The 27861-nt window shown below is 39.5% G+C and overlaps 1 protein-coding gene across 2 annotated transcripts; it reads left to right on the forward strand.

Annotated features, from left to right (window-relative positions):
* On the forward strand, positions 1-26896 carry SYAP1 (synapse associated protein 1). 2 transcript variants are annotated; one of them, XM_074993596.1, is made up of 10 exons: positions 1-320; positions 3466-3584; positions 7960-8026; positions 9531-9604; positions 10607-10746; positions 11946-12091; positions 17058-17116; positions 18020-18167; positions 18355-18393; positions 20317-20422. In XM_074993596.1, exons 1-9 carry the CDS (start codon positions 140-142, stop codon positions 18381-18383), a joined length of 963 nt encoding a protein of 320 aa, XP_074849697.1. In that variant the 5' UTR covers positions 1-139; the 3' UTR covers positions 18384-18393; positions 20317-20422. The 2 variants fall into 2 exon arrangements, with proteins under 2 accessions (XP_074849697.1, XP_074849690.1); XM_074993589.1 differs by lacking the exon at positions 18355-18393 and having other exon boundaries at positions 20317-26896.
* Positions 26897-27861: the final 965 nt, after the last annotated feature.

A 27861-nucleotide genomic window follows, 5' to 3' on the forward strand; every position in this document is an offset into this window, starting at 1 on the left:
CAAGAAACCTGTTTACGGACGCAGTTGTTGTGACTCTTGCTTGTTGGGAGCTTTCGTTAGAGCCGTTGGGAGCGGCTGTACGGAGGTCGGTACCCGCCGGAGGCCGGCACAGCCAGCGGCCGAGGCCGCTTCCCGCGGGATGCTGCGGGGTCTGGGCAGCTGGTTCGGGCTGGAGCGGGCGAGCGAGGAGAAGGTGCCGCCGCCCGGAGAGCAGAGCGAAGCCGGGGGCGCCGATGGGGATGCGGCCGTGCGGAGCCAGGAACAGGTGGAGCTGCAGGTGGATCCGGACCCGCTGCTCAGCCAAGCCAAGGGTCTCGGCAGTGAGTGTCCTGCCAGCGGCCGGCAGCGGGAGTCGCCTCTGCCCCTAGCCGGGGGCCGCTGGTCTGCGGGGGCTTCGCGTACGGCCCGGCCCGGCCACCCCCCCAGAGTCCTCGTCCCATTTCCACTTGTCCTGGCTCTTTCTCTCATGCAGAGACTGAGTCCCCCCCAACACGCAGATCCCTTCCCTCCAACTGACATCTCTTGAGTTCATCCCCGCGCACTGACGGCCCCCGCCTCTGTTCGCTGCTCCCACGCTCCCACACCGTCCGGCTCCTCCTCTTCTGACAGGCACTTTTCTTACATCGGCTGATCCCTTTCCCCCACCTTGATCTGGCCCTGCATCCCTAACACCAATTTATCTCCTCTCTGTATTGTGTTGCTCTTTATAGGGGAGTTGCCCTTTGGCTTCACACACTCCCCAAGTTTCACTGAGTGCTTTCTAGCTCTGATTAAAGCTCTACAAAGGGAGAGCAATGCCGATACTCTTTCAGCTAGGGGCTGGGTGAACTTCTTGCAGGTTTGTGGAAATAGTAAATATATTTTAATTAATATTAGAATGCTTCACATTTCACCAATATAACTAAGTTAAACCGCACTGCCATAAATGAATTAGTTATACCAGTAACCTACTTGGGCACAGGCTAGGCAAAAAAGGTGTTTCTTAAAAAACATGATATCACTTAAGTTCTAGCTACAGAGATTGCCTGCCACTAGTGGAAATAAAGTGGAAGACAATGACCCAGCTAATTCGTGTGTATAAATTCTCATTAGCATTACCTTTTGTCTTGTTCAAAATGAATTTTATGTTATCACTAGGTGTTGACACCTGTTTTATTTTGGTTGCGTCTGTGGCAAGGAGTCTGTTGAACGCTGGGACTGGGCAGGCAGTATGGAACACTTGATAAACAGCCCTATTCACTCCTTCTGAAGCATGTGCACTGTTGGAAGACAGGCTAGTGGGCTAGATAACCAGTTTTCAAATTGTGGTCAGGATGCCAATGTAGGTTATGACCCTCTTTGTATGGTGTTGCCAGCACTGGCTTAGGCTTGCTGGGGTACGTGTTTGAAGCCTGAGCTGCACTGCACAGGATTAAAGCCAAACCTGAAAGCTTCAGCCCTGGGTGGCAGGACTCAGGCTGAAGGCCTTGAGCTTCAGCTTTGATCCACCTGCCTGGAGTGGTGGGGCTCAAGCTTTGGCCCCAACACAGTACAGTGGGGCTTGGGTGTGCTCAAGCTTCCCTCCTTTCTCCTCCCCCCCAACCCCCCCCCCATGTTCATGAAGTAATTTTTTTGTCAGAATAGAGTATAGGTGCAGTTAAGCTTGAGAATCCCTGGATCTCATGTAAAAATTATCTGACCCAGTATGATCATTCTTATGTTTGTATGAAATGTACTGCTGTCTGTGGTCAGTGAGCCATGTAGTGTCTCATTACCTCTCTGAGCTGTCTAATATGAATATTAAAGAGAACAGTAGAACGCCACTCAATAGGTGAAGGATTTTGGGGAAGAAATATTTGCATGTTAGCCCTATCCAGGTTCTGTTGGAAGAATAAACATAATTGTAATGCTGTGTTGCCTACTCTAGGCATCTCTATGCTTGTAAGTGGATCAGTAGTGCATTTTGATAGACGATATCATGACCTGTTAAGAGGTTTTTTCTGACCTTAATCTAACAGCTTCTCCCTTTGTTAAATGAAAAGGAGCTTCAGAAGCATAATAGTTTGAGGGGGAAAAATATAGTTTTGGCTAAACACTGCTACCCCAAAGGGACAAACATTTTAAAAAAGGATAGAAATATATATGTGTTTGGGGTGTGGTCATCGAAGACTCCTTGGGATGTTCTCTGATGTGCTGCTCGTGCCACTGACATCCACTTTCTTGCTCTCAGGGCCTCTCCACCACCCTGCCCTGTTGAGCCAGATCCTCTGGTCTCTCCTAGCCAAGGCACAAAGTTGGAGTTGCTGTTCCCACTGCAGAGCGATGCAGGCACTGTTTAACCACAGCTCTGGGTCGATGCAGTTCTAGGTTACAGCACCCAGGAAATCAAACTCCCACGTAAATCTGTCTTTGTGCAAAATATTTGTACAGGGAGCGTTCATTAGATAATCCCTCTTTCAGTGAAAGGGCAATATGCACAATGGTAGCCCCCCCCCCCCCAATGATAACAATTTATACTCTGATTATAAACAAAAGTTTTTATTAAGCAAAACAGTAGAATTTAACTGGCTGTGGGTAAACGTAAGCATATCAAAGGGAGTTACTAAATCAAACAAAAGGGACAACACATAGCTAATTCTGTTCCCCTAAAAATCTACTTATTTGTGAGATCTTACCCGAAACAGCTGCCTTTATATTAGGTGAAATCTTCAGGTCAAAAATTAATCTTATCCTTACCTGGTCTGCCGTAAAGTTTGTTTTACTTAGGGTGCATCAGGCAATTTCCAAGACAGGCTGAAGACAAAAGATGGATGACACCCCCCTACCCCCCTGCCCAGGGTGCTGTTTCTACCTTTCCCCTGTGGAATCAATTCCATTGTTCTCTTTGTATTCTCCAAGATGAAGATTGTCACATGAGTCAAATCACCTGTCCCTGTCCTTTTTAGGCGATCAGCAATTGCCTGTCTGCTGGATTGCATATTTACAGCCAAGTTGATCAAATGTAGATTGACAACCACTAAAAGCCCTTTGTTGGCTAAGTACTTGTATCCCAGCACAAGCCATACACTCACAATAGTGGAGCCACACCTCAAGTTGAGGTCTTCGCCTAGACAGCAGCAGAGGTGAAAGAGGTGGTCAAAACGGACACATTGGGGGCATTGTGGGATACTTCTGGAGGCCAGTAAAATCAAATTAAATAACACTGTGTATACACAAGCATTAAGTCGACCTTGTAAATTTGAATTTGGCATTACTCCTTGTGAAAAAGCTGGAGTTAAAAAATAGACCTTAGGACCCCTTAAATTCAACCTAATGATATTTGTAGCAAAGAGAGGTACGTTATAAAATTGACCTTCCCTAAAATCAACTTTATGCTCCAGTGTAGAGGCCTTCTAAAGTACTAAGAAGCCAGTTTAAGTAATTGTGCATGGAGAAAAAGAAGACATAACTACATGACATATCTAATTCTCTTCTCATTTGTGAAAGGTTATCTCTTCAATTTTGCAACTGCTGCTACAAAAAAGATATCTGAATCGGTTGCTGAAACAGCACAAAACATAAAGAAGTCTGTAGAAGAAGGCAAAATTGATACTATCATTGACAAGGTAATTCTCTATTATCCAAAACTGATCTGTAACATAGTCTTATTCTCTGCTTTACTGTAAATATTATTCATCAGCATTTGTACAAAGAATCTGGGATGGTGTCTACACTACAGAGTTTTGTCGAAAGGAAGGGCCTTCTGTCGACATAACTCAGGGATTGTCTACACACGCACACAGTGTTCTGGTGACATCGTTTCCACAAAACTCTGCGTTTGTCTCAACAGTGTTGTCTCTCAAAAATTTGAGGAATAATGTGTCTGTCGACAGAGAGGGCTTCTGGTTCACTGGGCAACCCTGTTTGCAGAGCTTCTGATCAGCTGTTCTGTTGACAGAGGGCAGGGCAGTCTGGCTGCGCTCTGTTGACAGAGAGGGTTGCTTTATTGATCTGCTTTTGTGTGTAGATGCACTCTGTCGACAGCAGTTTCTGTCAACACAATTCTGTCAAAAGATGCTTCTAGTGTAGGCATAGCCCTGGTCTATAAACAACCTGCTAAAGTGTGTTTAAACTTACAGATAGTAAATAGTGAAACAAAATTTGATCTGTCGACTGAATTGTTCATACAGAATGGCGTTTCAAGGAAAATTATTTAATGAAAATTTCTCATAAATTGAATTACTGTATTAATGTTAAATGTTAGATAACTAATATGTAATCAAAGCAATTAAAAATCAATACATTACATTATAAATATGAGTGATTTATGTAAATTAATTTTAGAAAAAAACTGGTACTGCATTATTGTCCAGTGCACATTTAATAAACAGTTACTAAATCTTTTGTTTTCTCCTCCTAGTTCAGTGTGTGGCACTAGACCTTATTTACTGCACACAAATGCACACAGGCATTTCCTAATTCCTGAATGGTGAATTGTGCAAACTTAGTATTTTAATATAGCTATTATGTGAATGATTTTGTTGTTTGTTTTTAAAAGGAAAATTGAAAAGGAAATTCCATTATGTGGTATCATATTGCCATCCACATGGCTCATCAGCAGGGTTGGAATCTCTAGACTCACCACCTAGATCTCTTCCATAAGACCTAACAAAGTAACTGACAGCAATAGTAGGAGTTATCCTCTATGCATTAGAAAGGGATGGGATGGAACACTTTTTTTCTAGTGGGTTTTACAGGTATTTGTGGACTCTAGAGGGTATTATGAGACTCAAATCTTGGGTTCTGTTTCAGGTTCAGGAGGCATAGAAGCTTGCCCGTTCCTCCAGTCGTCTTGCCCAACAAGTCTTTGTCTCATCCTCCAAGCCTCCTGGCTCCTTATCACTAGTCTAGTAGTCCAAACAGTTCCTACCCACTACTATCTCATCATCCAATCTTCCCTACCCTGCCTGCCCTCTAGTCGTCTCCCAGTTTCATTCTCCTTCCCCAGCCTCTCATCTTTCCTTCCATCTGCCCCACTGATTATTTTTCATTCCCTCTCCACCCAACTTCCAGTTTCAGTTTCTGTCTTCCCTTGGCTTCCCCAGACTCTTTGTCCTAGTCTATTCACTTTGCCTTGCTTGCATGCCTGGCTGTTGTCCCCTCTACATCTGAATTGGGCTGCATTTTCTGTGGCGTTTCCTTGGCCGTGTGTGTGGGGGGAAGGAAGGGGAACTCTGTAGAGCATGAAACAGACTTCCTGTTTATGGTGCAGGTGTCTGGACTTGGAATTATCCTTAGCAGCCCATTTCAGGAAAAGTCCATCTCTTCAGGGATTCAGGGAATTAAGGTGTAGAAATATAAATATCTTCCAAGCATATACAAACTAAGTTTTTTCAGAAGTTTATAACTTGTCCAAATTTAAGCAAATTTCATGTGTATGGCAAAAGACACATTCTTGACACAAAATCCACACAACACCTCTTCTCAAGTTTCAAGTTCCTTCTCCAAAGCAGCTAGACCCTAGAACAGTGGTGAGAAACCTGCAGCTGCACGCAGTTCATCAGGGTAAGCTACTGGTGAGCTACCAGATACCCTGTTTACCTTGCATCTGCGCGTACATTTACCCACAGCTCCTATTGGCTGTGGTTCACCATTCCCAGACAATGGGAGCTGTGGGAACTGCCTCTTCCTACAGCTCCCATTGGCTGGGAATAGTGAACCAGGACCAGTGAGAGCTGCGAACAGCTGTAGATTGGGACCCAAGGTAAACAGCCTGTCTGGTAGGCTTCTAAGGGTTTACCCTCATGAACCGCATGCAGCTCACAGGTCACATCACTGCCCCTAGAACTTTTCAAATAAGGGGTTGTCAGACTTTTACGTGGGCACAATGCACTTATTTGTTAGCCTCATTGTTGGAAATGACTAGACCATACTGGCTGAAATTTTCCAAAAACCAATTGAATTTGAGGTAAATACCTACCATGGAAATTACAGTCTGGATGATTAAATTGTGACTTTATGTGCAACTGAAAACAGTGTTGGGAAGCCTTAATAATATGTTATGATACCAGCCCAATCAATATTATTATTCACCTGGTAAATTTTTTCAAGTTGTGGGAAAAAGGGCTAGTGAGATTGAGTTTGACTGGTTGCATATAGGTGAGTATATATACTACAAGTTCTTGTAGTAACAGTAACAAAGGGACAGGTACTGTAGAAAAGGGGGGGGAGAGCGCAAGGATATAAAGTAGACACTAATTACAGCATAGGAAAACATACAGCCTAATCTGTTATCTGTTTTTCACTTTGTCTGTGATCATAAACCCCAGGAGGCATGAATATCTGTGCCTGTTTTCTGACATTTCTATGTATTTTGTAATTATCATGTGTTCTTTGTCTGCAAGGATTGCAAATTTTTGCCTAGAGTTTTGCTATGCTTATATTTTCTGTTACTGTATCTTGGCTTTAGGGTATGAGAACTATGTACTTCAATTAATGTCTCTTGCTTATTTCAATACTTCTTTCATTCCATTTGGGTAATTTATTCTGTCCAAGGGTTCTCAACGTTTATTGAATTGTGCCCCTCTATTGACGATAAAAAATTACCACATAAGCCCAAGAAAGGGGACCAAAGCCTGAGCCTACCTCAACCCCTCCACCCCAGGTTGAAGGACCAAAGCCCAAGAGGCTTCAAACCCAGACAAGGGGGCCTCTAACCTGAGCCCCACCACCAGTGTTCTTATTCATGCTTTACAAGATGCACCTTTCTATGAAAGACTTAAGGATTTCAGTCTGTTTAAGAGGCAACTTGATCCCAGTCTAAGTACTGACAAAGAGAGAAGACAGCCAACCCAAGCAAGTTCCAGTGGCAGGAAGCTGAAGTTAGAAAAATCAGAGGTGTTAATAAGATGCAGTGAAACATATTACCAAAGGATGAGGTAAATTCTCCATCACTTGGAATCTTTAAATCGTGTTGTTCTTAAAGGTGCGTTTTTCCTCAGTTACCAATATTTGGGTTCAATGCAGGAATCAATGGGAGGAATGTGGCATATGGCAGTTGTTCCTTAGGCCTAATCATTTTTGTTGCCCATTGCTGAACTTTTTCCAGTGCCAAGTTTTTTTGAGATGAGGCAATCACATCTGCATACAGTACTCAAGATGTGAGCATACCATAGATTCAAATAGAGGAAATAATGTATTCTCTGTCTTACTCTCTCTCTACCTTTCTTAATGACTCCCAGCATTGTATGGTTTTGGGGGATTTTTTTGTTTGGTTGTATTTTTTTGTTTTGCTTTCTTTTGACTGCTGCTACGCACTGAATGGATGTTTTCAGAAAACTATGCACAATGACTCCATATCTCATTCCCTGTAATTTTATACATACAGTTGGGATTATGTTTTCCAGTGTGCTTTACTTTGCATTTATCAACATTTAATTTCATCTGCCATTTTGCTGCCCAGTCACCTAGTTTTGTGAGATCCTTTTGAAGCTCTTCAATCTCTGCTTTGGATTTAACTATATTGAGCAGTTTTGTATCATCCACAAATTTTTCCACCTTTTTACCCCTTTCTTCAGATCATTCATGAATATGTTGAATTGGATTGGTCCCAGCATGGATTCCTTTGTTTAAATATGCAGATATTCAGAATTTATATGCATTGTGTATACCTAAGCATATAAAAATAACAAAATAATGCATGTGAGCAGTACACTGTTAAGACCTTGATGAAAATTATTTTTCAAAGTTTGTTCAGTATGAATATCACTTTGGAGGACAATACACACAAAGATTAAACTAGGCTTTGAGTGCAGTTAAGGGGCAAAGGGCTGTACAATTAGTGTGACCTCGTCTTAGTTAGATACTTTGAAAAGAATAAGGTCTCAAATATAATTTTATTGTCATGGTAAGTTGAAATGTATTTCAAATTATTTGCTCTGTGAATGTTGTTAGATAACTTTGTAATGTATTCAGATTCCTTTCATTCTTTAATACTTCTAGACAATTATTGGAGACTTTCAGAAGGAACAAGAGAAATTTGTTCAAGAAAAGCACACAAAAAAGTCAGGTATTGAATATTCATTAGTAAATGTAGCTCTTTTACTAAAGATAACTAACACATTTCATTGAATTTTGATGAAGGCTACATAATTCAGATCAGCCTCAGTAGATATTAAATTTGACCCTTCTGACAAAAAAAGTGACCCCTGGAAATTCTTTATAACTTAGGGGTACCCAAAGCATGTGGTTGCATCCTGAGCTTCTTGGATTTGAACTTAACATTGTTCTTTCTTAAACATTTTAAAGTCACAAAGCATAACTATGTCACAGGGCAACAAGTTCCACAGGTTGTGAATTTTGTGAATTATTTCCTTATGTTGATTTTAAACCTGCTGCCTATTAAGGAGTGAGATCAATGATCTGTTTATGTGAGTAAGGCAGGCAAAATTTGTGCCATTAAAATATTGCTCTATAGACAAGTGTATTGCAGTTTGACATAGATTTCTTTTTAACCTTGCATACAGTGCTGATTTCAAATGAATCATGCTGAACTTCTGTCATGCCAATTGCAGTTTAATATGTATTTTTATATATCGTGCAGGCACAGAGTTACTCCCCAGTTAAGGATGCATTTATGCTCACACCTAGAAATTTAATCTTTGCTTTATGTATGAGTAGCAATAGTAAAGTGACTCATCCTCGCACTTACACTTACTTTTGGATTACCCTTTGAACTTTTCTAAACATGTTAAAGTAAATATGTAAGTTAGCATTAAGAATTATTAAACACAACATTTTATTTTGGTGAATCTAACTATTTTGTTATCCTCATAGTGCAAAAGTGAAGGTGGGGCATTTTGAAACTAATGCATTTATACATTATTCCAAAAAGAGAAATATGGGTTATTAACATTTATCAGCACACTTTGTATTTATGGATGTTAACCATAAACAGTCATATTTAAACTGTAATCTTTTTAATTCCTTCTAAAATCTTTTTGTTAAATTAATCTTATAATATGTATTTTACAAAGAATATTATATAATTTTGCTTCATTTATTTTCAAGAGAGAATAACTTATACAACATAATTTTGAAGGATGTCTCCAATGAAAAATGACAGCATTTTTAATCAAAAGGATTGTTGTACAGTTCTGCCAATTATACAACATATGGGTACACTGCGTGAGCTATATATAGTAATCCTGTTTAGAAAATTTTGAGAAAATAAAATGTTGACTGAAAAATGACCAAATAAGTCTTAATTTGTTATTGGTTTTGACCAGCTCTAATAATCAGAGACTAATTCCCATAACTCATCTCCTATACCTTGAGATCAGTTGTAAAGCAAACAGAAATGAAATTCATGTACACAAGTGAGCATAGTTCTGAAACATTTTGTTTCAAAGATGTCGTCCTTCCATTTAATGTTTCAGTGAGGTGACAGAGACATGGGGAAGTCAGGGGTTCAACTTTTCTCCTAGAATTCTGTCTTGCTCTGTCTTATCATAAACACTTTTTTGTATTTAAATATAATAAAGCTTGAATTATGTTTCTCCTCTTTATGACAGAAGCTGCAGTGCCTCCTTGGGTAGATAGCAATGAAGAAGAAACAATTCAACAACAAATCTTGGCCTTATCAGCAGTAGGTTTTGTGTTTGTTCTTTAAAGCAGTCTTTTGTTATGATTAAAACTAGGGCTCTCAATTAACACATGTTAATGTTTGCAGTTAATGCAGGGCAGAATTAATGTGTTAAAAAAATTAATGCACGTTAATCGCAGATTTGCAAAGGGCTGGAAACAATCATGAGCCGTTCCAGAGACAGCCTCTGGTAAGGCAAAGTGATGCAAATTGCCACCAGAGGGCACATGGAAAAATGTCCCAGCTCAATCAGAGAAACAAAGTAAAGAGCCTTACAGCCATAACCTTTCCCCTCCCAGATTGGTTTGAAACTAAAACAGTATGTGGGGCTTACCCAAGCTGTCTCCCTGCTTGCAGGGCTCAACCAAGCAACCCTCTCATTGCTTCCTGGAGCTGGGACTGATCCTCCACCCACATATGATTCTGGGGTTGAGACACCCCCCAAGCTCTGCACTGCCCATTGTGGGGTCTACTCTCCCTCCAGCCTAGGGCTGACCCCTCCCAAGCCCTGTGCTACCTGCTGTTAGGAGCTGAGCCATCCCCAAACTCTGCACTGCCCACAGCAGAGTCTGTCCCCCTCTGGCCCTGTGTTGCCTGCAGCTGAGGCTGAAATTTAAAAAGGAATCTTTTGAATAGGACACAAATATACTGATTAACAGACCAATTAATCTCAATTAATTTTTAATCGCTTGACAGCCCTAGTTAAGACATACCTTCAGTACTGTAATCACTTAGGAAGAATTAGATTATGCTCTTGATACGCATACAAAATTGTGCTGTATCTAAATGTTCGTCTGGTTGCCAGTCACGTGCTTGCAACTCCTGGACCAAAACAGAGATGAGGAAAAATGCGTTCTCCCATGTACACATTCACCTTTAACAGAAAATTACATAGCTGTGACACTGCAGAAATATGTAAGGTTCAGCATATATTACTAGCCTTGCGTGACAAATGTGATATGGTTCTTCTAATTTCAGTTAATAATTATAATATGTTCTTCAAAGGACAAGAGAAATTTTCTGCGGGACCCCCCAGCAGGTGTTCATTTTAACTTTGACTTTGACCAGATGTACCCTGTCGCTATGGTAATGCTACAGGAAGATGAGCTTCTGAACAGGATGAGATTTGATCTTGTCCCTAAACAGTGAGTGATTTCTGATGATATTTGTGTAATGTCACACTCTTAATTTGTCTTTTAATTCAAATCTTAATGTCCTTAAATTAGTTGTCTTCCCCTCTTGCCTACCTCAACTTTCCATTTTGATTCTCTGACATGTTTTTGTAACAAATACAAGTTATACACAGTTACATTAGTTGCAACTAAAGCATACTCTGACAACAGTTTTAAATTTGTAATATGGGAAACCCTTGAAATACCCACCTTCAAGTTGCATTTAACTCACGTTAATGTAAGTTAAGCACAACTTGAAGCTGTTGTGCAGTTGTCAGCCTGCCTAGCTGCCTGTAGCTGCACTGCTTCTCCCTGCCTTCCCCCAGCCCCACAGCTGACAGCCACACAGCTGGGAAGGCAGCGAGAAGCAGCCAGGAGTTTCCTAGCTCCTACGAGCCTGGGGGCCTGCAGCCTGGTTCCTGTCTTTCTCCTCCACCCCCAGACTTGTGCAAAAATTTGAGTTACATGGGGGTTGTAGTAATGCAACTCCCACATAACTCAAGGGTTTACTGTATAAATTTAACAACCAAGGAGAAAAATATAAAATGGAGGTCCATTGGTTCAGCACCAGGAGGGAGCAGTGTTGTACAGAGGGAGCTAATAATTCTCTTTTCATCTTAAAGCAGCTGCTTTCTGCAAAGCTAATAGAGCTCTGGTCCTACTAGTAGCTCAGACCAGACAAAATGGTTGTAGTTTATCAAAAGAGATGAAATTGAGCAGAGGGGAGTTCAGCCAGGATTAGAGGTGGGATTTCTGGGGTTTTGTTTTGCCTGCTGAAAAGTAGGATTTGCTAGCATGTCATTTATAGGTAATGATGAACATCAGCTTGTCTATTATACTAATCTCTTTTCCCTCTGAGAAAATACACTGTTAAACTGATGTTAAGTTCTAAATATGTAACTTAGGGTGGAGACTTCTACAGTGGGTTTTTTCTTTTTAAAACTGTGTCCACATCAGGGAAGCTAAACACTTCAGAGTGCTCCATACACTTGAGAAGGTGGAAACAAAACTCTGCCCTCATTCCTATCAGCTATAGGTTTGATCATAGCAGCTTTACCTTCATCTCAGTGTTCTTCCTACCGGGCTTGTGATTAATTGTAAACATTCCACAAACCTAATGTAGCTCTTAGAGCTATATAGTCATAATAACCTTTATTTGTGTTTTCCTTCAGTGTGAAAGAGGAGGTGTTTTGGAGAAATTATTTCTACCGGGTCTCTCTAATTAAACAGTCGGCACAGCTCACTGCACTGGCTGCTCAACAGCAAGTTGTAGGAAAGGATGAGAACAGTGGCAGAAAAGAGGATATACAGTTGACAGGTACAGAAAATTTTTGTTTTAAATAAGCAGCTTACCATGAACAATATAACCATTCTTTCACGTTTCTTGGTATCTATATGCATCAAATGTTCTAGACATTTTGTTTTACAACTACCACAGTTTTACTGGTACCACATAGAGAAGACTTTAATAAAAGTGTTCAAAAACAGGTCCCTCTTTTAAAAAATAAATGCCAAATCCACTGTAAATATTGCTGTTTTCTGTGTATGATTAGAGATGTTGTTTTCATCAAATGAGTGGCAGTAGTGGTAGAATTTGATTCGAGTTTAGGTAAGTCATTAAAATGTGCTCAATTTAATAAAGTTAGTTTGAAGTATGACTACTTGTTCCACTGATTTCTTCTGTTAACTTTGGGGTTTATAAACATATTTTTCTATTTTTAATGGTTTTCAGGTTCTGCTGACATTTTAAAGAACCACAGAAAAACAGAAACTTTCTCCAAACTTTGAAATTACAGTAATCTTGGTTGTGATAACTGAAGGTTGCTTTCCTTTAAATAAAATATGTGGTTTTTAGGCTTTTTTTTTTTTTTGACAGTATCCCTTTAATAGCTTTGTTTTTATTTTCAGAGTATATGATTAAGATGTTTAACACTTTGTTTTTGAATAAAAGATCTTTTTTCAATGTTGCAGTCAGTTGTATAGCTAAACTTCTAACATAGGTACTTTATTTTTCTATATATGGTAGGTATTCGTCTAAAAAGATACTTAACCCCACCCCCCTTTCTCTTCATCTATTGTCTCATCATCTTCCATTCACCTGTAAATTTGTCAAGTGCACTGCCTGCAACCACACCTCCTGAAGTTCAATGCCTCCATCTCCAATCTTGGATCCCCTCCACTCTGTTTTTCACCCTCCTTCTTGGCCAGCTCTCAAGAGCTATACATCATACTCCTCCTCCTTAACCTCTGGGCTGTTTGTAAAAACATTATTGATGATTTCCTCCTTTGAAATATCATCTGCTTTGGCTTGTACACCTATGTTCTTCTCTGAGATATGTGACAGCTTCTTCAGTATCTTTTTCTTTGGGTCCTTCGGTGCTCTTCCACTTTTCATGGTTGTCCTCAAACGATCTGTCTTTGAATTCCTCCTCTTTTCCATCTATGCTCACTCAGAGAATGGCTACACTTATGAGAAGATTGCCAGGCCATGGCTGATCTCCAGAGTTCAGTTTTGCCGCCTGTGTGATGACATGGCAAAATTGATATCTCGGGCATCAGCCCTGGTACTCCACACTATTGCATGGGGTAAGGGACGTTGGTGCGAGCCCAAAGAGCCCCAGTCTGCACTAGGGCAGAAAGTCAATTCTGGTATGTCTATTCCAGTTATGCTAATGTCATAGCTAGAATTGTGTATCTGGGATTGACTTTGTTCCCAAGTGTAGACAAGGCCTCAGTGTGATCTCCTTCTTTGTCTTAAATGGTTTCAACTATCTTCTCTTTGTCAAGGAGTCATAAATCCACCCCTCAAATACAGTTCTGTATCTCTGCATGACTCTGGATGTCTTGTCAAAAGCTTAATTTCAGCATAGCCAAAATGTACTACATTCCTCCTTACTTCCTTGTTTCTTCATTACTGACAACACTTCTGTCTTTCCAGCTAATAATGCTTATAAACTGGGTGGTGCTACTGGATCTGCTATCTTCAATCTAGTCTGAAACATCCGGCCAAGACCAGCTCTTAGGGCCTCTTCATCTCCCATATTGATTCCCTTCTGGTCCATTTAATGCAGTTATAAGATTAGCTTCCTGACTGATCTCTCTTAACATATTCCTCCACTAACTCCTTCAGCACATTAAGTGATTCTTGTCTTAACATCCTTAACGTGGAAGTGTCCTTCTGCTCACTTGCTTTATGTCTTATGACATTATTTTTCCAGTTTCACCTACACTACTTACCTGTTCGTTTCTATCACACATGCACACTTTTGAGTTCTTCCACACTACTTTTATGTATGGCATAGCCCATGAATTACTCTGTGAAGCCACTGTATTCCATCATATGCCTCTTCGAGTCTCCCTTCTGCCATGATGCCTGTGAAAAGCTGCCAATTAAAAATATCTGGAAAGATAATCTGGTCAAGTTACAGTCTTCCAATATATTGTTGGGGTTTATTTTCAGGTCACAATTTTATTTTTAAAAAGTCTCACATATCTAGCTATGTACCTTGTTAGTTTCTATAAATGCATATTGTTGCTGCTGTCTCCCTGGTCTTCTATTTAAATCAGAAATTTATGGTGTTGTAATTGCAGGAGTCTTGACCCAGAAGGGAATTGTCAGGGAGGCAGGCACAAGACTATTATACAGGGTGGTTGTGGTAACGCTATTCTTACTTCTGTACTGTTACAGGCAGTGGCACTGCCTTCAGAGCTGGGTAGCTGAGAGCAGATGCTAAGCAGGATCCTTCCTCTAAAAGCAGAGGCTGTGTTAGCAGCAGCACAAAAGTGACATGGTACATTATTGTCACCCTTTCTTCTCCACCACACTACTGGTGGAGTGCTGCCTTCAAAACAGGGCATCTGGGCTGGGCAACAGTCACTGTTCTGGCTAAAGGCAGCGGAGAAGTAAGGGTGGCCATACCATGATGTCCCCCTAACATAACCTTATAACCACGCTGTAACTTCTTTGTGGGGCAGGACCCCCAATTTGAGAAACTCTGGTTTCTCCCATGAAAGTGGTATACTATGGGGTAAAAACACAAAATAGCAGATTTCCCAGTCTGTGATGTGTTTTTCATGGCTGTGAATTTGGTAGGACCCTAATTTATATAATCTCTTTGGAAGCACAGACCGTTTTCTGTTTTGAGTGTTTTTATATTGCCTACCACCACAAATGGTGCTATAATACTGCCACTAACTTTTTCACTTATACATAGCATAAAAATTAGGATTTTTAAAATGTTCCCGAGTTTCATAAAATGTAAGCTTTGCAGATAGTCTCTTTTATAGTATTGATCATACACAGAATGCGCTATTTATTGGATTCTCACTTTTCCTGTTGCTACTAAAAGTCTAGTTTAATTTGTTTCTATATCGTGCTTTGCAAAGCTAGCTTCATCAAAAGAGGTATCGCTGCTAATGTTATGGCTAATTAATTGGGAACTGAAATGAAAAGAAAATTCTGTCATTTAACAAGCTTTCACAATTAAAGTCTCTTAGGTTATAAGCTCTTTGGTGGAATAGCTGTCCTCTTACTTGCTTATCCAGTGCTCAACATGCTTGACTGGCCCAAAGTGTGCAAAAGAAATAGTAATTGCTGATTTAAAGTCTTGATCTTCTGTATCAGTGTAAACTTTGTTCTGGAAGTAAAATTCTAGAATACTAGAACTGCAAAGGACCTCCTAAGATAATCAAATTCAGTCCTCTGCCCTCATGGCAGGATCAGGCACAATTTAGATCATCCCTGACAGATGTTTATCTAATCTGCTCTTAAATATCACCGATGATGTGGATTGCATAATCTATATGGGCAATTATTTCAGTGTTTAACCAGCCTGACTGGAAATTTTACCTAATGTTCAACTTAAACCTACCTTGCTGCAATTAAGTACACTGCTTCTTCTCCTTTAATCAGAGGACAAGGAGAACAATTTTCCTCCCTCATCCCTGTAACACCTTTTTAGATGCTTGAAAAAAGCTATCATGTCGCCTCTCAGCCTTCATTTTCCAAACTCAACAAGCCTAATTCTTTCAGCCTTTCCTCATAAGTCATGTTTTGTAGACCTTTAATCATGTTTCTTGCTCTTCTGTAGATCCTTGCCAATTTTTCCACATCGTTCTTCAAATGTGGTGTCCACAATTGGACACAACACTTGAGTTGAGGCCTCATCAACACAGAGAATAGCAAAAGAATTACCTCTTTTTGTCTTGCTCACAACACTCCAGTTAATGCATCCCAGAATCATGTTTGCTTTTTTGCAATAGTGTCATACTGTTAACTCATATTTAGCTTGTGATCACTATAACCCCAAATGTCTTTCTGCAGTACTCCTTCCTAGAAAATCACTTCCCATTTTGTATACATGAAACTGATTGTTCCTTCCTAAGTGGAGTATTGAGCATTTATCCTTATTAAACTTCATCATATTTACCTCCATTTGTCTGTTTCTTCAGTTTGTCCAGGTCTTTTTGAATTATGACCCAATCCTCCAAAGCATTTGCAACCCCTCCCAGCTTGGTATCGTCTGCAGACTTTATACGTGTACTCTCTATGCCATAATCTAAACTGTTGATTAATTCAAATTTGCTGATAATAAAAAAGCTGTTTACTTGAATTAAGAGAGCCCTCAATGTAGCACATTGGTTGGGTAATCTTGCATGAGGGCCCCCTACCTTAGAGACAAGGTTATTTCACAGGAACAGGTATCTCCCGGTAGTGGTATTAAGTTAGACAGTAACTGGGTTACAGGAGACAATCTACACCTTTACTTGATGTTGCTAAACTGTTATCAGTAAATGCAACCTGGAGTGCAAAATACTAAGGGCTGTAATCCAAAACATTATTCCTCTCCCACTCAGTAAGCCTGTCCTAGGTTGCATGTAATTGTAACGTAGCCTAAGTTCCAGATTGCTAAGATCCTCTCAGAAAGGAAGACTTTGGATCTTACCTTCTGACTGACTTTGAGGAATATTTGACTTTGTGAAGCCTGTAAGCCTCACACACATATTGATCTATTTAGTTCACTTAATTATTGGTATTAGTTTTTTTCAGTTTGACTTAGCCTGATATTCTAAGATTTTTTTTTAAACACTGATTCTATTTGAAAAGCATTCTGTTTTCTTATTTTGCAAATACTGCACCCATAACTCAATTTAAATTTCAAATATAATGTATGCTCTCCAATAGAAAACATCCTTTCACAGTTAACACTTACATAGCTTTAATTTGTTCTGAATATATTTAAGCATAATAAAATACATCAGTTTTCTGGTTTTTCTCTTCTTAGAAACAGTACGGCCCAAAACGCCACCTGTTGCAATCCAATCTCAGCTAAACCCTCAAGAGGTAACAATGGTTGTATACTTCATCTGAAGTACAGTATCTGAAACTTACATTTAATGCATGATCATGCAAACTGTGAGTCTGAGGTTTTTTGTTATATTTAGCAATCACAGGTTTGCTTTGTAATAAAATATTGATAACTGCTGGAGACTCATGCTAAGACTTAACAGTGTAGCTAGGCTAAACTGCATTGTCATTATGACACCATTTTATAATGACACTGAAAACAATTTTGCTTGCCACTGCAGAAATAATGAACTTGCAGAACTAAAACACATTACTCTTAATCTTGGACGGTAATGTTGGTGATGGAGAACTCTTCCACACAGAGCTGGATCCATAAATTTACTCAACACTAATAACATGCAATACAGCATTAGCAACACTTACTTTAAATACAGAGTGATGGTTTTGCAAATAGTCATGTCTTCTTACTGTAGATTTTGCTTTACATATGAGTGTCCAAAAAGCTGTGTTTAAATTCAAATTCTATAACGCAGCTACAGCTTTTTCCTTATTGTAATAAAGAACATTAGAGAAATGAGACGAATGGATTCCATTCTTTTAGCTTAAAATCTCTCCCCTGGTTTTAGTTATCAGTCCTGTGGATAGTCTAATTTTTAACCACGTCCACAATTAATATAAACATTTTTATTACTATTGCTTTAATTTTTTCACTCTTTTTGGATATAACTAATCTGAACTACAATGCTTAATAGAAAAATAAAGCAACATAACGTAGAAAGTAGCTGCTGCTTCAAAATGTATATCTTTTTCTGTTCTGAAAAGAGTTATTGACAAAATAGATTCCCCCACTGGTATTTGACTATATATTAAGCTATAAAAGAGAAGTTCACATTGCCAATAATGCTTCTTTCTGAATGATCAAAATGTATTTCCTTCAAGGATGAAGGAGAGATTTCCACTAGTCCAGGTGTATCAGAATTTGTTAGTGATGCTTTTGATGCATGTAACCTGAATCAGGAAGACCTAAGGAAGGAAATGGAACAATTGGTGCTTGACAAAAAGGAAAAGGAGACTTCCATAGTAGAAGGTAAAACAAAAATAAAAAAATGAAGTCAATGTTTTTGTATATTGGACTATGTTCATTGTAGGTAATTTTAAAAAAATACAAGTTTACTCAATTTCAAAAGTAAGGATTTGCTAGACATGGAATAACAGAATAATTTGACTCAGCCTTTTGAAATGCTGTTCTGATTATGCAAGTAACTTTTTGACAGGCAAGTCAAAAATCACCATGGCATCATAGTAAATGGTTGGTAAGTGCATGTTTGCTTGATTTTTCTTTCCTGGAATGCATCACTGCAGAAAGGACTAATCGTTATTAAGATATTCAAGCATTTTTTTGCACTGAATACTTGTTACCAAATATGTGAATAATCAAATAACTTCAAGAGAAGTTCTGCTATGAAAAAAATGACTGACAGGGGATGCTCACTTATCTTTTAATTCTCATCTCACACATGCAATTGTAAGTTAGTTTTTGGTGTAAAGCAATTCTGACAAACTCAGCGTGAGATCTGAAAATAAAGCGGCATTTTCCTTATTGTTCATCACTGCCAACAGTAAAGATTTTTACCATCTAGATTATGACTTCAGTGAGACCTTATACATTAAATGAAATCACATAAATTTAGCCAATCAGAATTTACTAAATAACGTTGATAATGCTGAAAAAGAAAAAATAGAATTAAGTTGTCTTAACATGGCTTTATGGAGTTAACAACAATAAAAAGCAAAAAACTAAGTTTAATAGATGTAAATTTGAATATATCACAATAAAATAATCAGCCATTTTTGCAATGTCACTTTTCAAAATAGAATTATAGACCAGTATTCACATAATCTGAATATTAATCTGAAATCACTGTTTGCAAGATACTACCCCAAATTTGACTTACCTTCAAAAATGGCTTGTAGCTTTAACCTTAACGTTCCACTCATGCATTTTCCTGAATTGACTGAAATACTTGCTGAATGGTTTTTAAATGAAGCTGTTGGCATAATCATGTATTTAGTAGAATTGTTAACATAATACTGGATGAGGCTGTGGAATTACCTGCTGTGATATCCAGACTCCAGCATCAGCCAGTACCTATCTTTACCTCTGCATCCTTCTCTTTACTGACCACATAAATTTGAAGAGAGGGTAGCAGCACAAGAAAGTTTTGTGAATCTTCTTTTGTCCTGAAGTATGAACATGAATTATTTTATCCCTTATTATGTTAACTTGCTTAGCTATACATCTTAATAGAAAAAACTGTCTATCCCTGTGTTAGTTTACCCATAGTATTGGATTTTGATCTCTGAAGCCAATGAACTCCACAGGACGGTAACACTTGATAATTGATCATCATTAATTATAAAGTGTATAGCCACAGAGGGTCGCTGTGTTTAGTCTGTATCTTCCCAAAACAGAAAAGCAGGCCTGTATTTAAAGACTAACCATGCAATTTATTAGGTGATGAGCTTTCGTGGGACAGACCCACTTCTTCAGATCTGAATTTTTGGAGTTGGGGGAGGGATAGCTCAGTAGTTTGAGCGTTGACCCCCCTAAATCCAGCATTGTAAGTTCAGCCCTTGAGGGGGCCTGTTGGGGAACTAGGGCAAACATTTAAAAAAAAATAAAAGTAATCTGTTAGGGATGGTGATAGATCCTGCTGAGAGGGTAGGGGACTAGATTCTATGACTTCTGAAGGTCCCTTCAAGTTCTATGAGATAAGTAAATATCTAATAAGTTACATTGCTAGTCTTCGAAGTGGTACAGGACTGCTTTTGTGCAGGTGTGTAGCATTATCCATATAGCATAAGTAAGAAATGGTAAGGTGCTGACACGAGAAAGGGCAGGGGTGGGGGGCGTTTAATGCACACTGTTCACAGACAGTTTGAAAAATCAGCTTGTCTTTGGTTACAGGAAGACATTTGGGGTTACACTGAGTTACAAAAAAATCAAATGTAATTTATATTTGCCCATTTTTGTTACATCAATACTTCGTGTAATCTGAGGGCAGCTCTCAATATGGTAACACTTCACCCACAGGTGTTCCCAATATGAAATTCCTGAGCTTCTAGAATTCTGGAATGCCAGGGAGGAAGCCTCAATCAAAATTAATCTAATTATACATAAGCAACATTCTGTACTGCCAAACTGGATGATAACATATCATTTATCTTCCTTGTAGAAGAGGCTGCTGATTGGGAAAAGGAATTACAGCAAGAGCTTCAAGAGTATGAAGTGGTGACAGAATCAGAAAAACGTGATGATAACTGGGACAAAGAAATAGAGAAAATGTTGCAGGAAGAAAATTAACCATTTTCCAGAAATACACTACAACATATAAACAATTTATAAAAACTGACATGAATTTCTGCTTTCATACTTGCTTCAAAAATATCTTCAAGAGAGAGACAAACTAAAATCATTTAAAATTTCATATAGGGATACAGCCACCATTGCTGTTCTTTGTATGACCTCTTTATGAATGTGGTCACTCTTCTTAAAATATGACTGCAGGTGATACGTAATAATCAGAAGTTATACCACAGTCATACAAAATTACTGGTATTTTATTTTAGTATGTTTTAGTTTCAAGTTTTCTTTAAAGGGCCAAAAATGCTACTCGGATATCAGAAGTTTTTGTCTGTAGTTTTCTGTGGTGCAGTAAAAGTGGGAGATTGTGACTAATTTTATTCATGCAATAACTATTTCATCATGTTTGCTTTCTAATCTCTGTATGATAATTATCTGTGCAACATTTACTAAGTTTCTTGAAACAATTCACTTTCCATTTATACTTTACTTCCTCAGAGTTTCTGGCAGCAAAGTATCCACAGGAAATCATATAAAAATTACTTCCTGGTACCAGTTTGTTTTTTAAAAACCATTACTAATACAGACTCCAAAAGAAGCATTGATTTATGCTGATGGAATATAAGTGACTTAGCATTAAATGGTTAAATATGAAGATTATTCTTACTTGCCTTGATCTGACATGTTGTTTCTTTAAATCATGTTACACTATCTCCTTTCCCAACAATGGATAATTAAAACTCATGTCACTGACAGAATTGCAGAGAGTTTAAAGGAGAAGTTAATTCTGTTCTATGGATGATATCAAATTAAGTATTTGTAATTACTCACTTGTTTTTAAATGCTGAACTTAAATATTCAGACAAGTGTCTTGGTTCATATATACTTGTTAACAGTGTAGATATCTGTACAGTTTACTGTTTTATGAGCTTGAGTACTAAAATATAACTGATCATGATTGGATACTTCAACCTTCTGCAGATTTCAAAAATGTACTTTTCTTTCAGGAGGTCCTAATCCATTAGATGAAATCCACAAGAAAGTAGGTTTATTTTAAGAACTAGGGTTCCAAATTCTTTCCCATTGCTAGGCACTTGTCTGTCAATAATGGCTTTTATTTTAAACCCAATATCTTGTTTACATAGATAAGAATTTAATAGTCTGATTGCTGTTGACTTTGAAAGTAACTGTTGTGTAAGATTTCTTGTCTTTTGAAATTTACTATTACGATGCCTTTTCTTAAATGTTCATGCCATGACTAATTCAAGCTTATGTTCTGTCATTAAGTTGTAAATTCTGAAGTCTCCTTTTAAAGCAAAACATAATACAGAAGCCTCTTACTTTACACAACACTTTTTTTTAGCTTGGCTGTAGACGCATTATAAAATGTGCATGCTGATCAATAGTAGCAACTGTTTCCTCAAGTGGGTATGGGATTTGATCCCTGACATCTTTCCTAAACTGATGACTGAGACTAGATATCAAACCACTAGCCATGGGGACCTGGCTTGTGTTCCTCCTGTTAAAAGTCTGCTGCTGATGTCAGAATGCTGGGCTCAAACTATTATTATTTGTTTGATGGGATCTCATTAGCACTCTGTCTTCTCAAGTGATCTTGCAGATTTTAAAGGATACTTTGTCCCGTGTTTTACATTTCCACCATTATGAAGATCTGACTTTTATATGGACCACTCAGCAGCTCCCCCTGAAGATCTCTTTGCTGATGGGAGGTAAGCTGACAGTGAAATTCTAGATTTGCCCAATAAGAAACAGGGAGTTTCTGTGGTCCAGAGGGGTGGTGGAATAGATGTAACCTTGGGTTTTCATGATGGTAAATAGCAGATGCAGAGTAATAGCCAAGCTGAGGGAAATCAGAACATGCAGGTGCCAAACCAGACTTAGAAGTAGAGGGATGGAATGGATGTATGGAAGATGGCCAAAATGTCATGGGGCATGAATAGTACTTTTTTTTTTTTTTTTTTTAAATAATTGTTTTAATTCTGTCAGATTTCTAATGTTTTATTTCTATAATAGTTAATTTCATTATATTTAATATTATTTTTGATGAAGGTAAAATTGTCACATGTAGCCTTTTGAAGCAGTACGAAAATATTGTCCCTAGTTGCACTCTCCAATGAGCGTTCTTTTAATCCCAAACTTAGTTTCTCTAGAGGGATAAGTTTCCCATCTTTTATTCACTCCTTGAAAAGAACAACTGAACCTAATTTACTTAAGGTTCCATCTGATAGAAAAACATATTTTCGTTTCTTTTAATATAAATTTTTGCCATCATCTGAACTGATACCTGTACACCCCCACTTCTTTACCTTATTACCCATACGAAATGGTTGTAAACTTGCATTTCATGAGTTTTTTCCCCTTATGTTGGCTATGTCTCAGTTCATAACTGACATACCTAACATTTAAATTCCAAACAGCAGTTTTGTCTTTTGTTATAAAATTATAACTTGCATCCAGCCAATACCAGGCATAACAAGACTTTCATGCCCATCAAATATAGGTGTGGATGGATGTTAAGCATTATTTATTACTAGGAGTTGGGGGGGGGTGTACACACACGCACTTGGACTAGATGTGACGAAAAACTGATGTATCTCTGTTGCTGGAATGTGGCATCTACATAACACTAAGAAGAGTCAAGGAGAGAGAACTGGGTATCAGTCATATAGCTGGGTGAAGGACTGGTGGAGGTCCTTAAGAATATTGGAACAGGATTCATGTTCCCAATCCATCTAGTCCAGTATCCTGTCCCCAACAGAGCCCATTTGTTCAGAAGATTGATCAGGCCCACCAATTAGTGTGGATGCACAGAGGGGACAACTGTTCCAAGCTCTTTAAAATGACACTGTAATCCAGGGTGGTGCACTCTTGAGTGGCACAGAAGGGCTGGCAGGAGGAGGCTGGCCTGCAGTCCATCCCTTTTGTGAGTGCAGAGCAGCCCTTGCTCCCACCTTGCTCAAGGGCTTGGCAGTTCTGTCCCCATTCTCCCCCCACCTCAAAAAAAAAAAAATAAAATCCTGGATATAATAAAACTTTTATTATGCAGTTGTGGAATAACTTGCTCCCCAGATTAGGGCTCTACTTAATTACTAGTAGTTAACATTGGCTTAAACCCTGAAGCATAAATTTTAATGGTTCTTCCAAAATTTATGTGTTAACATATCACTCCTGATAGTCTTATCCATAAAATGTCCAATCCTTTTTTGAATCCTGTTTCTCAATGACATCCTGTGACAAATTTGTTTTGTTTATACATTTTCTGACACAATTTTGTTAGCTTTGCATTTACTATTTTTTTATTTAAATGAATATTCACTTGTTCTTATGAAACACAAGGAACAGAAGCTTCCAAACTGCCTTTTCTGCATCATTTTATATTCAAGTGCTCCAGCACCTCTCTTCTCCCTTCACAGAGGGATCTGCCCCCGCCCTGTTAAAGGCTGCACAGAGCCCCACTGGCAGCTGCAGGATCCCAGGCTGAAGGGGTTGGGGGCCCCACACCCCCGTGCTGGGAGCCAGCTGGGAAGCAGAGCCCAGCCAGCACCCCCAGCTGCGGGGCAGGGTGAATCCTGCAGACCTGTGGCTGGGGCACCAAGCCCAGCCAGTTGCCCCAGCTGTGGGATCCCTGGCTGAGGGGCAGGGGTAGATCCAGCCACCCTGTGGGTAAGGTGCTGCGCCCAGCCAGTAGCCCCAGGTGTGGGAACTGTAGCTAGCAGGGTCAGGGTTGCCCTGCCGCCCCGCAGCTCGGAAGCAGCTGGGCTCCTAGCCCAGCCTCCAGCAACAGCCCCAGATGAGGCTCCCACTTGGTTCCTGGCACCTCTGCACGCAGGTGGGACTTGGGAAACTGGCCAGCCATGTGCATGTTTCCACAGTCCTGTAAGTGACGGGGAGAGGGGAGCCAAGTGGCAGTCTGGTTCCTGGTTCCCCTGCACTGGTGGAACTCAGGAAACTGACCAGTCATGTGCTGGTCAGTTTTCCTGGTCCTTGTGGTACCTCCTCCCCTGCCAGGAGCCAGGAAATTGACCAGCCCTAGTGGACTACTCAGTTTTCCAGCTCCTGCAAGCCTAGGGAAGCTGGGAACCCAGGCTGCCACCTGGTTCTGGTCTTCCTCAACTTGCACTAAATTTTAGTTCTGTGGGGCTTGTGAGGAATGCAACCCCTGCGTAACTCAGGGGTCTACTGTATTCTAATATCATTTGCTTTTCTGACTGCAGCTACCCAGTGAGCCTCTCTTCATTGAACTGGCCGGAGACATCAGGAGCTGATAGTTAATTTAGAACTGGCTGTAAAGTGGTTGGGTAAAGTTTACCCCCTGTAAAGTGTCTTATTTTTCCCTACAATGTGCATTCCTTTGCAGGTACTTGAGTGGTAAGTGGAAGGTTATATATATAAAGTTATTTTATGATTTGCCCCATGTAGACAACAGGATGTTTGATCTTCAGTTAGAGAAGTGTTCGTAGATCATTTTCTTTTAAATGAAGGATGTAGCTTTTAGATTAGTGAAATCAGATCTGAGACAGTGATCACAAGAGGACAAAACTAAGACTGGTATTAAGCCTTAATTAATATTTTCAGACTGCCTTGCAATTAGGTTTTATGTAAAAGAAATATTATCTATTTTTCAGATGGAGGGTTTGTATTTTTAATACCTTGTTCTAGTTACAACTGTGGTACACTGAATGATGTGTGAAAACTTACTGAAGCAACTGCATCTACATCTACATTAATTTGTGCAGATATCCCAGACCCAATGCTCTTTGCTTTGTGGCTCTTAGTCACAGAGTCCAATACGCTGTCCATTCACATGTGACAAACTGGACACTGTGTGTCAGTGGCTTGTCAGAGCTGCAAACGTGGCACGCCATCCACCTGCTCTGTGCGCATGCCTCACCGCTTGGTGGGACAAGCATGTGGTGGCAACAGCAGAGGCAGCTTCTCCTGAGGTGTGAACCCAGGCATGGCCCCAGGTGTGGGGCAGTTTGTGCCATAGCAGTGGCCCCTCCAGCAGTGGCAGGGCAACTCGTGCAGCAGGGCCTCTGGTGAGTCGCTGGAAGTTTGCACGTAGTATGTGTGAGTGTGCCTGGGGCGGGAGGCAGACAGGATTGCAGTGGCAATTGTTAAATTTCTTTTGGAGACCACTATCTTAAGAGGATGTGCAGAGCCAATTTTCTTGTAATACGTAACTGGTTTTCATGGGATGTGATGGGTATTTTGTGCTTTGAATATCAGATCATTAGCTTAAATATGGAATTAAGAAATTAAGCTTTAGCCAACTTTTTATGTTTATTTCTAATTAAAACTTCACACTAGACATTTTAGACTTAAAATGCACACACAAGAATGCACATTAAACAGTCCTAATTACAACAATTGCGAGAGAACATTATTTTGTTTTGAAGCAAGAATCCATTAACTTCTGCTTCATCTGGAATCACCCCAGTATTTTCCTCCAGTATTCACTCTGTCTTTTCCTGTGGTAATGTTGCATTGAAAAACTTGGCTTAGTTCTGACAGCTGCAAAATTCAGGGGGAAGATAAGTTTTCAGAGAACACCTCTTACCTAATAACTGCAGCCAGAATTTGTGGTTTTAGATTTAGTTCATTGTTTTTAATTCACTGAAACAGTAACCTTTGACAATCATTATTAAGCTTTAACAGCATTTCTGTTAATCTGTGACAAAGTTTGCTCTTTTTCTGTGATACTTCTTACCAGGGGAAAGCAAAAGTGTTTTTGAGACTGGTATAAATTGAAAGAAAAAAAAAACTAAGAGATGCATAAGAGGTGTAGGCTGGTATTAGGAAAAAACTATTTCACAAGGAGGGCGGTGAAGCACTGGAATGTGTTACTGAAAGAGGTAGAGGTGGTGGTGTCTCTTAAGTCCCAGACTGACAAAGTCCTGGCTGGGATGATTTAGTTAGGGTTGATCCTGCTTTAGGCAGGGAGCTGGACTAAATGACCTAAGATCCCTACCAGCCGTAGGCTTCTATGGTTCTAGGTTGTGAAGACTTCCACCTTTACATCAGATGAATGTATTGAATAGAGAGTGACTGAACATTCTCACATTAGTCTTTCTTTCCCGACACCTTCTGGACGCAAGTTAAGTGAAATAGTGATTTTTCTCTAGTGCCTTCTTCACTATGCTTAGTCTATTGATATAAAATGCATCATCCAAAGGCCACCTTAGGCATTTCACTTTCCAGTACTCTCAATAATGTTCTTTGCAGGCACACTTTTTTTTTTAAAAGGAAAACTTACAAAAGGACTGGAATGGGAAGCTTTTTCCTCTTGGAGATATTTCAAGTGAAATATTTCTGGTAGTTTTCTTATTCTAGTTCTCATGTTGGTCTGTGTTAGAAATGAGATTGATCTGATGAAGTGGGTCTGTCCCACAAAAGCTCATATCTGAATAAATCATTTTGTTAATCTTTGAAGTGCTACATTTCTGCTGTTTTGTTGGAGAGTAGACTAGCACCGCTACGTCTCTGTTACTAATTCACACACATACAGTTCAGAGAACTATGAAAAGAGATATGCCAGGTAGGTAGCCTTTGCAGGAAACCTATGACTGACTGACTGGAAACTGATGGCATGTGTGCTCATTGTGCCTGCCTCAGACCTCACAAGTGCTAAACTGCATTGTTACAAAAAAATTTTTTTTTCTTCACGTAGGAATTACATGGATCGTTACCACTAGCATAATCAAAAAGTGTAAAAAAAAAAATCTGTGGTTAAAAATATATTTTTAAATCTTGTCTGAGGAAAAATGTTTGGTTTTGGAATGGCCTTACTAGAGTCCTACTGTACTAGTATATACTGATCTGTTTCTAGCACCCGAACGGGAGGCAGTTTAGTCTTACTGCAGAGCTTTTACTTTAAGTTAAAAAAGGCAGGTTAGCCAGCACTCATTGTAGGGGAGAGAGCTTCCCCCCCCCCGCCCCCCACCGCTGTAGCACAGAGTTGGTTATTCCCTCCCCTTTCAGGAAGACAGTCTCCCTCTACCACAATAAAAATGAGCAAGTACAGGATCAACTAATTCTGTTGCACTTGTTAACAGGGCCAGCACCAAACTAATGAAATATAGGGTTCTAGCACTCCGCAAAATAGGCCCCTGGTGATTTGGTACTGTACTTGAAGTTGCAGTGGAAAATGGAGGAAGGGCTTCCTCTTCCAGGGATGAAGTGCCAGCCCCATGAGCCTAGGTGGAGCATCAACATTCAGAAGCACCTGGGGAGGAAGCCTACTTTTTCCATCAATGTACTACTGTTCAGTTTTGCATAGGCTGGTAAATGAATCAAGACCTGCTTTGTTTGAAAGAAAATTGATATTGTCTAATCACACTTATGATTTTTATGAAGATCCAGAACATTTTTTTAAAAGCCATCAGCTCATGGGAAT

Source organism: Carettochelys insculpta, chromosome 1, assembly GCF_033958435.1.
Source record: "Carettochelys insculpta isolate YL-2023 chromosome 1, ASM3395843v1, whole genome shotgun sequence".
Classification (NCBI taxonomy): Eukaryota; Metazoa; Chordata; order Testudines; family Carettochelyidae; genus Carettochelys; species Carettochelys insculpta.